At 40.7% G+C, this 13770-nt stretch overlaps 1 protein-coding gene across 1 annotated transcript; it reads left to right on the forward strand.

Moving 5' to 3' along the window:
- The first annotated feature begins 397 nt into the window (after positions 1-397).
- INHBA (inhibin subunit beta A) lies at positions 398-13472 on the forward strand. Its single transcript, XM_064703388.1, has 2 exons — positions 398-1038; positions 11925-13472. Exons 1-2 carry the CDS (start codon positions 651-653, stop codon positions 12809-12811), a joined length of 1275 nt encoding a protein of 424 aa, XP_064559458.1. The 5' UTR covers positions 398-650; the 3' UTR covers positions 12812-13472.
- The last annotated feature ends 298 nt before the right edge of the window (positions 13473-13770 follow it).

A 13770-nucleotide genomic window follows, 5' to 3' on the forward strand; every position in this document is an offset into this window, starting at 1 on the left:
TCATGTTTCCTCTGTTTAGTTAAGCTGGTGATACTGTTGAAGGAATAAAACAAACAAAACAAAACAAAAAGAAAGGAAAAAAAAAGGGGGGGAATGACAGCTGGGGGGGAGGGGTCAAACAGAGAGGAAAAAAAAAGGAAAAAAAAAGAGAGTAAATTTACAGGAATGAGAAGATCTTTTAGAAAGGGGGGAGGGAAGGAACCACGAGTAGTGATATTTGAAGAGAGGTGTGTGTTAGGGGAGCAATGAGCATAAGGAAGCCAGCCTGCCTGTTCCTCCCCCTTCCTAATCATAGCCTTTACTCACAGACAAAACTCCCTCCCTCTCTCATTCACTCACTCACTTTAGGCCAATCCGTCCTCTCTCTCTCTCTCCCTCTCTCTGTGTCTCTCTCCTACTCTGAGACAGAGTCAGAACTCTTCTCCCTGACAGCCACAAACATCTACAGCACTTATTGCATTCAGAGAGGGAACCTGCAAACAAAACTTCACAGAAAACTTTTGGTTCTTGTTCCAGAGAATTTGCTGAAGAGAAGGAAAAACAAACAAACAAACAAGCAAACTAAACCAGCCCCCAAAAAAACTGTTCGTGAAGGGGGAGGAAAAGCAGGGCCTTTTAAAAAGGGAATCACAACAACTTTTGCTGCCAGGATGCCTTTGCTTTGGAAGAGAGGATTTCTGTTGGTGCTTTGCTGGATTATAGTGAGGAGTTCCCCAACCCCAGGATCCGAGGGGCACAGTTCAGTCACTGACTGTCCATCATGTGCCCTTGCCACGCTCTCAAAGGATGTGCCCAGCTCACAGCCTGAGATGGTGGAAGCAGTAAAGAAGCACATACTGAACATGTTGCACTTGAGGGACAGACCTAATATCACCCAGCCAGTGCCCAAGGCAGCACTTTTAAATGCCATCAAAAAACTCCACGTGGGAAAGGTGGGAGAGGATGGTTATGTGGAAATAGAGGATGATGTTGGAAGAAGAGCCGAAATGAATGAAGTTGTGGAGCAAACCTCAGAAATCATCACTTTTGCAGAATCAGGTGAGTGCTTGAAAAAAAACAAACTGTAAAATATCCTTTGTCCCCAAACTGAAAAATATCCTTTCTGCCAAAACTGCAATTAACTTATTTTCTTCTCCTCAGCAATAATGTTTTCTACAAGGTTGTAGGATGAGACTGGGGGGAAGGGAGAAGGAGGAATGGGATGGGGGGGTAGGACTCTGAAGGAATTTGATTTTTCTGACTTAGTCTTGGCTACAGATTACACTTGCTAAGCACAGTCAGTCACACAGGGAGGAAGCTCTCTAACCAATCTTGAACATAAAGTCAGGCTGCAGCAGGGTCCTCCAAACTCTGCCTGTAAATACAGAGTACTTGCAGTAAAGGGCTGGATTGCAGATTTGATGGTAAAAGAAAAAAGGCTGTAGCCTTTTGGGGAGTTTATGAAGACAGAAAGTGAACTGCAAACTACTTCAGAGACAGCCCTTTCATGTAAAAATTATAGTGGAAGTTACAAAATCAGATGAAGCAGCTTAAAGTTTTAGAAGTGAGATGACTTTTTTGTGGGTTTTTGCCCTCCTTTTCTTTCTGTCTTTTTTTTTTCTTTAATTTAACACAGCATCTTCAGCAATAAAGAGTTTCAGGGACTGTCAGATGACTTCAATAGAACTGGACAAGTTGCTGTAGCTGATCCAATTTGTAATGCAGACTTCTGCATACTGGAAAAAAGATTCTGCTCCTAAAACACTCCTGCCAAAAATGTAACCTTGGTAGGATGTATTTTGAACTCTTTCACAGCTCTTTTCCCCCTAACTCTTAGGCAGTAAGAGCTCAGAATATATGTGTTTAGTAAGTAAAGTCTTAAGTCTCACATAAATTGCCCATAGGAAACAGCTCTAAAGTTGTACTTTGCTGTCTTGTTCCTACATGAATAGGACCAGAACCCATTTTAATTCAACGTATGTGTATCTGCACATAAATCTGTTAGTGTATGTGGGTATGCTAATGCATGCATCAATAGCAGTTACTTGCAATAAGTCTATCATCTAACTAACAGCAACTTTTTATGATGCTGTCTAGCCAAAGCATTTTTCCTGTTGCCAAGACGGTTTTAAAAGAATGTCATTGTTTTGTTTGGTACAGCATATGGTAGGCAAAGTATGCAAAGGAACTCCAAGCATTTTTGTTTAAAAGTTTGCTGCAGCAGTATAAACAATTAAGACAACACTCAGAGTTTCCAGTCCTGAAAACCTGTTGACTCAGATGTTCTGATTGCAGGGAAGCCATGCACAAGAAGTGTGCATGCTTTTAAGTGCAGACATTCCTGCTGGCTGTCTGATTTCCAACTGTACAAGGAGCCCTTGCCTTTGGAGTCCTTGTCAATATACATATTATCAGTTCTTTCAGTATGAGAGCTCAGGCTTTTCAGTTTTTCCATCCCCTCCACTTCAGAAAGCAGAGAGTAGGTGTCAGTGCCAGAGGTCATTAGAAGCAGGGGTAGCTCAACATTAGTTTAGAAATGAATTTATAAAAGCAAGGAAACCTCTAAGCTGTCTACGAGTCAGATTCCCCACCTGGTTTTCAGCAGCTCGCTCTGAGCACAGTGGAACACATATGGCATGAACAGTGGTTTCTCTTCACTGTGTGCGTCGCAATCATTTGTAAACACATTATTGTCTCTCCTGAGCTCTGACACAAAGGAATTTGGAATTTGATATATGCCTACTCTGTACAATACCCTCCAACGGCGGCTCCCGAAGCCATTGGCTCTGGCAGTCACGTGAGCAGCAGAAACCATGCCATTGCCCACACACTGGCCAATCATCCTGCCACCGATCCCCGCCACCAGCCACCAACACTGTCACTCAGCCTGATTTACATAGCGTTGTCCTACTGCTGCTGACAAATTACTTGAAGAGGACTTAACGCTATGGAGCTGCAGGACAGGGGCATCCACCGTGTTCTCATGCCTTCTCCTCCCTGCCACAGTTCTATTCCTTCATACTAAGATGATCCTGGAAGCCTAGGCAGGAGGGCTGCTCTGTCCATTTTTTCCATACCTGCTGCCTTTCCATACCTCTTTGATTTGGGACAAGGGTGGGACTATGAGCAACTGAGCTCTGGTTTGGGCTTATAATAGAAATGATAAATCCACTCTGTGGAGTAACTTCAGATTACTGAAGCGTATTCATCTACAGCCATTCATCTGGTAAATTGCTAATATCAGAGGATCTACCACATTTTACAGGTGCCAGTGCTGCAGCAACTTAAGTAAGCCCTTCTTGAGATCCTGTCCTCTTGTGCACTGGAAGTTACTCCTATCAAATATTGAACCAGTATCTTTTTACTGTAAAGGAAAGGGAGGCAAAAAACAAAGGCAAGTGACATGTCATATAGGAAGTATGAGTTAAAAAGACAGGAATGGATTATAGCCACAGCCGCCACTTTTCGTACTGTGGGAACTGGGAATAGCATGAAGAAATTTAAACACCAAGCAGGAGAACAAACATGTTCCGCTCACAGCCAGGTTAATGTGTTTCCTGCTTTTAACATCAAACTCACTCTGCCTCAATGAAGGGCAATAAGAAATCAATGAAAATGAATGAAAACATCTCATATTGTGTCAAAAAAATGTCTACAAGAAGCAAAATAAGACTTTAGGCTTCTTGTTTCTTTGTGTATGGCTTGACATAAAGCCTTTAGGGAAATGTCTTTCAGATGCCACATTAACTACTTGCCTTTATAAAAATGTAGTATTTCCATCTTTCATCAGCCATATTCTCAAACATGCAAAGAAGTGGGGTGAATGAGCAAGCGGCACCCTGTGCATGCAGCTCTGTCTTGAGACTGCTTTTTTCTAAAATAAACCAAAATGCAAACAAGAGCAGACTTCAGACAATTAAAAGGCAAATAAATGTAGTAAGCTTGTCTGAAGAACAGGTGTAGTTATGTCCAGGAAATCAGCAAAATAGTTGGCAGGTACTTTTTACAGCTAACAAATCCAGACAGATCTCTGCAAAACTAAGGACTGTGAGTATTGGGCAAAAGTTACAAATGCACCCTACTGTCCTTTGGCACTCTTACAAGTAAAACATGAAAATTACTTTCTACTTGCATATCAAACTGAGATTACTAATGTCGATTAGTTCTGCTGTAAGGGAAGCTGTGCCAGAGTTCTGTGTGTTACTTCAAAGTCTTAAAAATAGTTTTTTGAAGAGAGGGGTCATAAAATTTTGTGACAAGCAAATCCAACAGGTTCAACAACAGAGATACTCAATACTTATAAATGTGATTGGCTACTAACTCGTTCATTATTTTCAGTAGACAGCTTATTAGGCAGTTCTGGGACTCTGCCAACTGAATTTGATCCTGGCAACTAAACTACCAATGAAATGGGTTGCTAACATCAGCCCCCGAGAAGGTGACAGGAATTATCAGATAGAAATACAGAAAGCTAAAGATTTATCTTCAAGAGAGATTCCAGGGGAAAAAAAGAGGAGTCTGCCAGCTATTTAGACCACTTCCACTGTTTTGTACCACTTCATACAGAATTCCAGGTGAACTGACTTGATTATGTGATGCCTACCTTCATGTGCAGAGGGATACATGTATTCACCTACCCTATACAACCAAGCTGGCAGTTCAGGATGGAAAAAACCCCAAAGGATGTGTCGCTTATGTATTTTGAATAATTTCGACAATTTTCATTTGAAAAGAACTGTGTTTAAGGGTACAAATACTCATGCTGAATAAAGAACGGCCACGAGAGGGCACACTCCAAAGGCTTTTTGCTCCACACGAGGCAACATTCCCGCACACTTATTTTACCTAATTGGATTCTGAATCCCAGAGATCTTTATGCTTATCTGTAGCTGCTCTGAGTGGGGATCGTTTCTCTCTTCTAGTTTATTTAAAAGGCAAGGATTCACTGGAGTGAAAAGCTGCAAGGAAAATAATGCAGGAAGGAAATAGGTAGAGGAGTAAAAGATGGATGCTAGAAGTGCTGGAAATCTAGACAGATGAGAAATTATAAATATTATTTTTTACAAGATACTGAGAAATGTGACCATGAATCATCCTATGAGATGATTTTCTCACATCATTTTTTAATGCAGTCTCCTCAGCTTTTAGAAAACAAGCCTATTTTCCCTTGTTGTTTTTTCTTCCCTCCTGCCCCCCTCCCCCCTGGCATACCAAATCAAAGATTTCAGGTTTAGCAAATGAAGGCAAACTGCTTCCAGAAGAGGAAAGCCATTCTGTATTGGTCTCTTTCTCCGTATCAAAAATGTGAGAATTAAGAGTGGATGGTTGGTTTAAAGAACAACCTGAGAAAGCACAGATGAATCTAGGAAAATGGGAACCAGTTTAGAAAAACATACCTGAGAAAAAGAAAGTACTGTATGTGTCCATCTCTGTGTAGCCAGGCCCACAGTTTTGTGTGCTAGTAAGGAGTATCTGAATATGTATTTGCCTGTGTGTGTGTACGAGCACATGTATGTCCTTAGATGCAGGAATCCCAGGGCAGACATGCTCCTATACCTCTGCCTGCACCCATAGCATTCCTGCAGACAAGGATGTGCATTCATGTGTTTCCTCTGTGCAGGATATATCTGCCTTGCATACCTGTAAGTGATTCATGTTCAGGAATTCTTTTATCTATATCTATATATAGAGATATGCCTATGAGAAGGCAATCTCATTTAATGCAACAGAGCTTTGCAACGTTGATATAGGAATGAAGCTTAGTTTACTGGAAGCAATTGGAAATTCTGTTATTCATTTCAGTGGGCCTGGGATTTGGGCCTTAGTGCTCAGAAATTAAATATTTTAATGAAAACAAACAGGCAGCCTCTGATCCACTTAATTTTAGAATTTACAGCAAATTATTACAAGTATGCACAAAAAATTGCTCTCTCAAAAAAAAAAAAAAAAGAAAGAAAAAAGATGAAGCCTTGGGATTGTTTTTACCTTGGAATATTTTGCTGGTGCAAATGTTCCTAAACTTTGCTTGAGTTATTTTAGACATAAACGAAGAAATCAAATAAAAGAAAAAAAACAAACTTCAACCAAACAAACACCTTTTTTGTTTCTAAATATTTGAAGCCATGTGGGGGAAGGGCTTTCCGTTTGGAAAGAACTCAAAGCTGTGGATGTAAAGTGCTTCCTAACAAAATAGCAGAGGAGAGTCAAGGTTCACCAGAACTGAATTATTTCACATTCTGAATGACCTTGTCAGTGCCTCTTTGGGTTAACTTTTCAAGAAAAGGTATTTAAATAAAGTCGCTGCTGCTGCTTTTTTTTTTTCCTCACAAGCACTCAGGGAATAGTTCTTTTTTCCTGATTTTCTTTTTTTATTTATTTTTCTCTTACAAGAAAATCTTCCTTTTCTGACAGCTAATGGTAAGTAAGCATGAAGATAAGGTATTAATTGTGCCATAATTTCCCCTCTCACTGTAAGAGGCAACAGTAAGGGAGCAGGAATGAAAGTATGTGACCTGGATGAGTGGTCACATATGCTGGATAATGAATAATCAGAATAAATTGTTTGCCAGTGATCCATCGGCTGAAATGCATTCACAGAAATGGCCACTGTCTAACTGTGGCAATAGGAGATTTGTAATCATCAGTCTGCCTAGGGGATAATTACCAGACGATAACGCTAAATTCTCTGAATAAATTCTACACTGCAAAGAATTCATCTAACTCCAGTGGTCACTCATTAGTAAACATTTTGAGCAATTATCTCTCAATAACCATGCTCTTCTCTTCACTCTCTTTAGAGGAACCTTTCTAGTAACCTATTTTTTTTCTGTCTCCTGGGGAACGGAAATGAGAAGTGAAGGGAAGGATGCTTTTGAATGTAATTACAGATTGGCACGCAGTACAAATTCCCCCAAATCTAAACATAGGCAGTAGTAAAGTTAGCAACTAAAAAAGGAAAAAAAAGCTTGCTTTGTATGGAAAAACAGTTCACTTACAGTATAATGTAAAAACGTTTCAAAATTAAGTACCGGTGAAGCATAGATGTTTAAAGGGACAGCACCTTCTTACACGCTGAGCATTTTTCAAAGTAAAATAAATTCTGTGTATTAAGAGAAATTAAGAATAAGCCACATTATAATGTTACAAAGAATAATGGCTTTCATGATGAAAGAAAAAGCCTTAATAATTTAAGAGCATAAAGGTAAAAAAAATTAAATATTTTTGCATTTTACTCAGAAGAAGATACTCTCAATTGTATAGCTTCGACCCCACCTAGTATCTGTATATAGCTTGAAATAGCAGGGCTTGATCTTGAATCCTGCTGCAAATTGCAAATAACAGAACTTCAATGGCATAGTTAAAGCCAGCCATACAGAGGGAAGGATCCTTAGCCTCAGAGGAAGAGCACACTGGACCTGCAGATCCCTGCTGGAGCACAGCATCAGGTACCTGATGCAGGGCTGCCCCTCCAGTCCCCCTGGGCCTGGGCCCTCAAGGGCTCTGCCAGTCTCTCCACGGCCTACTGTGCCATGCTCATCACCCACGTGCTGCTTGGGAGCAGGTGCTGGCTGCAGAGTCCTGTGCGAGCCCTGGCCAGCCCTTCCAGAGGTGGAGAGGAGGGTACCTGTGCAGGCTCCCCTCTGCTTGCATGTTCAGGTTTCTCTCCTAAAAAGGTGCATGAGCACTGCTGAAGAGAAAAACAGATATGAGAAAACTCCCATGCTATATATACTGCTACACTTTCTTTCCATTCAGTAACTCCTTCCATTAAACCTTTTACCATATATGCACTACTTAGAGCTTGTATTTTTAACCACTTCTCACATCATTTGCTGGTGTCACTTGCCCTGCTAGACTGCTCCTTTGGCATCACAGCCCTCCTTCTGGAAGGGACTTTGCTCAGCAGTAAAGCAGAGAGGTGGCCTCTCCAATGTTTTGGGAAAGGGAAATGAGGAAAAGCAATCAAAAGGAGCCCAAGGTAATCCCTTGTCTCCTTTTTCAGCTGCCTTCTGCTATGATAACAATCCAGGCTGTTGACACTGCTGTTTATATGAGCATGGAAGTGATGAAGGCATTATCACTGTTGGGCTGTGGGTCTTTCCTCAGCAGTCAGGCAGGAGGAGCAGGATGATTACAAATGGAAAAAGACCCTTGCAAATCACCCATGGCAAATGTAACAGCAGGAAAAAAGGGTAAACCAAATGTAATTATGGAAGTGATACCATCCCCAAATTTCAGGAGTCTCCCTTTTACCTTCAGTTTGATGAACTGAAGCTTTAATCCTGACCGTTAATTCAGACCTATAAAGAAAGACTACTAGATCCCTAAGAAATATCTTGAGAAATTTAACTATAGATTTTTATTTTTATTTTTTTGTCTCAGAACACTTGAATAATTTATTTTATTGTAGCACTGAACCTTTTGGAAACAGAGATCCTGTTATAAAGTGAATGTGTAACCATAATAAGTCAGATCCTAGGGTCTCAATTTGGTTTTAGAACAGGCCAAACTCTGATTTCAAAATGAGCTTGTCTGAGAACAGTGACCTCTTAAAAACTGCAGGATTCATACCATTTGTGCTGTGTGATCGTAACAAACTAGTTGTGAATGTGGAGAGAATTCAGAAAAGCTTCGTTTTTTCCTAATGTGAAAGCATGCTTTTTATCCTCAACCTTGCACTATTCCCAGTCTCCTTCTAAAAAGACCTATGAAAGGGAAAGTGTTTTTTAATTGCTATAAAACCTTTTATTAGCTGTGCAGGTTTCAGGATTTTGTTTCATTCAGAAATATTAGGTTCAGATAAGCTCCCTGCATCTTTTCCTTTAGACTCTTAACCCACCATTTGTTTCTGAAAATGTAGCTAACGACATCCAGAGAGGCTGTTATTGTAGCTAACAACCTACAAGGAGCCTGTTATCCCTGTAGAAGGACATGTCTTAGGCTACCTTGTTCAAGCTCACTTCCCTTAAGTAAAGAAAAAGCAAGTACTCATGTACTTTCACCATGCTGTTCAAATATTTTTAGTAATGAGGAAGAATTCTACTTTCACACATGGAGGAGCATTTGAAAAGCTATTTAAGAGGGTTTTTGAGGTCCTGTTCCTTTCATGTAATATTTGTCAAAAAGACTGCTTGCATCACTACACTTCTGGCCAGTGCAAAAGGTAATGTGAATATTTGCTGTTGCAGATACGTCACTTCGTAACTATTTTCAACTCCCACTAGGATGGAAATAGCAGAATGTGAAATACCATGCACTAGCACTTAACAGTGCTAAGTTATTCTGTAATTCAGGGCTGCCTGGATTTTTAGATTAGATAGGTCATACAGCTTCTTCCACTGTTGAGCCAGGTCTGCACACCCTACCTGCTTTCTCCAGAGCAGATGACCAGACCAGGTTTTTTGTCCATTTCCAACACAGATGAGCTTCTCATGCACCCAGCACAGTTGATCTGCCATGCACAGGACCCCTGGTAAAGCCAGAACTGCTGTCTATGCACAGCTTGGTTTCTCAAGAATGCAAAATAAGTATAGCAATTCCCAGCAATCCATGCTTATTCCAGACAGAAGTCTGTGAGCTCTGGGGAAAAGAGAGCAGCTGGGAAGAAGGTCTTCTGCAGCTTGATCTAAACCACATTTTATTTTACCAAGGTTTGCTTGGGTAGAGGCAGCAAGCAGAATGGGTTGAATGGAGGAGTCTTGGTTGGCAGCAACCAGCAACCCACCCTTGGCACATCACCTGCCTTCAGGTTCCCCTTAAGTCCAGGCCCCCTCAGAAAGGATTTATCAGGACTGGAAGGGATAACCTAAAGTTAGAAGCTGGCCTTAGAAGGGAGAGTCAGGGGGAATAAAGCCAGAGTCTGGCTGGTTCTCACAGCCCTTAGAAGTATCCATTATCTGAGAGAAAACTCCATAATACCCTATGTACAAGGCAACCAGCCTTTTGTACTTCTGTTGGACTGGAGGGATGTCACTGTACAACTCCTCACGCCCTGAAACTGAGTCAGGAGTGACACTGGTGTCTATCACCTGACCTCTGTTCAAACACAGCTGGCAGCTTTGATATAGTTTGATTACCAGAATGGAAAAGAACCCAGCATTAGCCATTCAGTCATTATTGAATGAATCAATTAAAAATAATAGAAAAAGAGTACTTTCATCATGCCTCACAGTACTGGTCAGCTTGTTCTATCTTTTTTATGAGCTACTTCCTTAAAAGAAGAAATTAATGTAACTCACTCTGAAGACTGGCATCAGCTTCTCTCAGTCTGTGAGAAGCAGTCAACACAAACCATGTGTTTCCATATCTCAGTGACAGTTAAAGTCTACAATTTCACACTCTCACTTAGTGGGAAAACACAAACAAAACACTATGCCCCTTGGACACTGTAATTCAGAAATGTCTCTCTCTTTGACCTGGGAATGCCACGAGGGAAAGCTGAATGTGTCAGGGCTAGTACTTCACAGAGAAGAAAAGCAACAGGTAGCTCAAGGGGCAGCACAGCCTGCCTACAAACTTCAGAAATCAGCAACTCTTCAATTTGCAAGTGAACACAAGGTAGATGTCTCTTGTGATTTTGCTCTAGTCCTATATCACCTGAGAATGGGAGAATAGGGAAATGGTCAGGGAGCCTATAGTGGTGAATTCAGTTGCAGTGGGAAGCAAGGAGAAGACCCTTGCTACAAAGAGGGCAACTTTTCCTGTTATGTGTCCTGCTACTTCTGTTTTAATCACCACTTTCTGGTCTTAGGCTGCAAAGTTACAGTTCACTGACAAGAAGAATTGCTTCACAGAAAATTCGGTAAACAACTATGGGTAGCTCAAGAATAATATTAATGACAAATTGATAACTGTGAATACAGTTTCTGTCTCACTAAGGCCAGATATCTATATATTGCAAATCTCTGACCCCAGTCCATCCTGGCCTCCATGCTGAGAAGGAACAAAAGACATCATTAGGGCTTTTTTTTTTGTTAAGAAAATAGAAAAGTACCTCTCTTGAAAAAATTATATCACCACCATCCCCCAGCTAATTCATTCTCTCTTAACTTCTTCATGCTCTAGTGATCAAATCATTAAACAGCCCTCATTATTCATTCCAACTTCTGCCAGGGATATGAGCTCTGTATCCGAGAAACACCTCCTCACCATCACAATCATCATAATGACATCTTAGCAAGTTGATACAATTATGCCAGAGAACCATCCCATAATTATACAGTTCTTTAGCTCATTTCTTAGTGTATTCACCATTACTATAATCACAGCAAGTACAGTGCCTTAAATTAGGAACAAGATCTACAGCTAACAGGATGAAAAGTCTGCCTGCTGCAATTCTTCAATTCTTTACAATATAAATCTGAAAACTTGTTAAAGTGGAGGTTCATATTTTAGGCATGTGTTTGTTTTCGAAACAATAGATATTTACAAACTCATTTTAAGATGCAAATGAAGGATGTATTGTTATGGAGGGAGAGTGTAAACCTCTTCCCCACATAATTTTCAAAGTATTGCTAAAGAACAGGTAGCACTGGACCTTATTTCCTAACCAGATATTAGGTGTAGATTTTTTTGCATATGGTACATATGGACTGCCATCATAAAGCATTTTTGCCTTTCAGCTCACAGTGATCACAAAGACAGCTGAAGCAAACCTTGGCAGCAACTGATGCTTATTTGCCATGAGATCCATTAATCCTTTACATTGTTACTGTGAAAAATGCTCTGGTTAAAATATGCTGGAAAACAGGCAAATGTATTTTCACAAAATATAAACTGAGGAGGGGGTGAAGGAAGGTTAGAAAAGAAAATCCATAAAAATTAAAGAACCAAATAGAAAACCTAGGGCACTTCACACCTGTGGAAAAAGTAACAGAAGTCTCTTTAACAAAATCAAGCAGACATACTAACAAGCTCTTCCTGTCTATTTCCATTTACCAAATCAGGCACAGCCAAGAAAATGTTGCACTTTGAGATTTCCAAGGAAGGCAGTGAATTATCGGTGGTGGAGCATGCTGAAGTGTGGCTCTTCCTGAAGGTCTCCAAGGCCAACCGGAGCAGGACAAAAGTCACCATCCGCCTGTTCCAACAGCAGCGACAGCCAAAAGGCAATTCTGAAGGAGCAGAAGATACAGAGGATGGGGGGCTGAAAGGTGAAAAGAGTGAGACTTTGATTTCAGAAAAGGCAGTGGACACTCGTAAGAGCACTTGGCACATCTTCCCTGTCTCCAGCAGTGTCCAGAGACTCCTGGACCAAGGCAAGAACTCTTTGGATGTGCGGATTGCCTGTGACCTTTGTCAAGAGACTGGAGCCAACCTGGTGCTACTGGGCAAGAAGAAGAAAAAGGAAGATGATGGGGAAGGGAAAGAAAAGGAAGCTGGAGAATTCACAGGAGAAGAGGAGAAGGAGCAATCACATCGGCCCTTCTTGATGATGCTTGCCCGTCACTCAGAGGATCGCCAGCACAGGCGGCGAAGACGAGGCCTGGAGTGTGATGGCAAAGTCAACATCTGCTGCAAGAAGCAGTTCTTTGTCAGCTTCAAGGACATAGGGTGGAGTGACTGGATCATTGCTCCTACAGGTTATCATGCCAACTACTGCGAAGGAGAGTGTCCCAGCCATATAGCAGGCACATCTGGCTCATCATTATCTTTCCACTCCACTGTCATCAACCACTACCGCATGCGGGGCCATAGCCCCTTTGCCAACCTCAAATCATGCTGTGTGCCCACCAAGCTCCGGCCTATGTCCATGCTCTACTATGACGATGGCCAGAACATCATTAAGAAAGACATACAGAATATGATTGTGGAGGAGTGTGGCTGTTCGTAGACGCTAGTGTGCACAAGACCCTTCTTGTTAAGTAGAAAATGTATCAAAAGCCCAAGAAGAGGAAAGACCTGACATGGTATAATATTTTTTGAGTGAAACAATCATCAGAAATATAAGCAAAAATAGAAGAGAGCAAGAAAAGGGAGAGAAAGAAGAAAAAAAAAAGACTTATGGAAGATCAGAAAAGACTTCAGCTACAAAAAAGGATGAAAATGTCATGAAGATGGGCTTGAACAAGATAGGTCAAAATGGTGGTATGGATTGGGGATTTCCCCTTCCTTTCAGTATGCTCCTTATCTTGTTACATAGTATACTAAACATTAGTTACTACTAGGGGAAGGAAGTTTTCTTCCCTCCCTTAGTTACCCATCAGGTCAAGCCATGGTAGCAGCTCATCTAACCTGCAGAAATTTGGACAAAGTCCAAAATGTCAATGAAAAGCCATGTGTATGATCACTGCAGTCACTGGCGCTTTCCCCCCACATTTACAGAGCAACTGAGTAGGTGTATAGTGTTTGTGTTTGTATATATATGGCTATGTGTTTATATACATGTCTCTATACATACAGACACAATACACATACTTAACATTGATCAAGGGTCAATCGTGTGCAGGGTGTGTACACCTTCATCTTCTGCACTACATTTACAAAAAAAAAAAAAGAAGAAAAAAGGAAAAAAGAAAAATGAAGAAAAAAACGGAACAAAAAAATTAATGAAAGAATAAAAGTTACATTCTGTAAAGGTGCTTACAATGTTAGAACTATGCAACCTAGATGGTTTGAAACTGTTTACCTGCAAGAGAAAGAAAAAAAAAAAAACAGAGAGACTTTTTTTTTAAAATGGAAGTAACTTGTTTAAAAAAAAAAATCTTTGGTGAGAGATACTTGAAAGGAACATGTTTGTCCAGTTGCTGGAGTCAAACATTTCTATATTTTGTAAAAAAATTTTTAATCGTT

Source organism: Zonotrichia leucophrys, chromosome 2, assembly GCF_028769735.1.
Source record: "Zonotrichia leucophrys gambelii isolate GWCS_2022_RI chromosome 2, RI_Zleu_2.0, whole genome shotgun sequence".
NCBI lineage: Eukaryota > Metazoa > Chordata > Aves > Passeriformes > Passerellidae > Zonotrichia > Zonotrichia leucophrys.

Excerpts from the sequence above, each read along its gene's own strand:
- INHBA (XM_064703388.1), top strand. The coding sequence starts at position 651 with ATGCCTTTGCTTTGGAAGAGAGGATTTCTGTTGGTGCTTTGCTGGATT. Across the intron at positions 1,039-11,924 it reads CATCACTTTTGCAGAATCAG|GCACAGCCAAGAAAATGTTG; the intron begins GTGAGTGCTTGA and ends TTACCAAATCAG.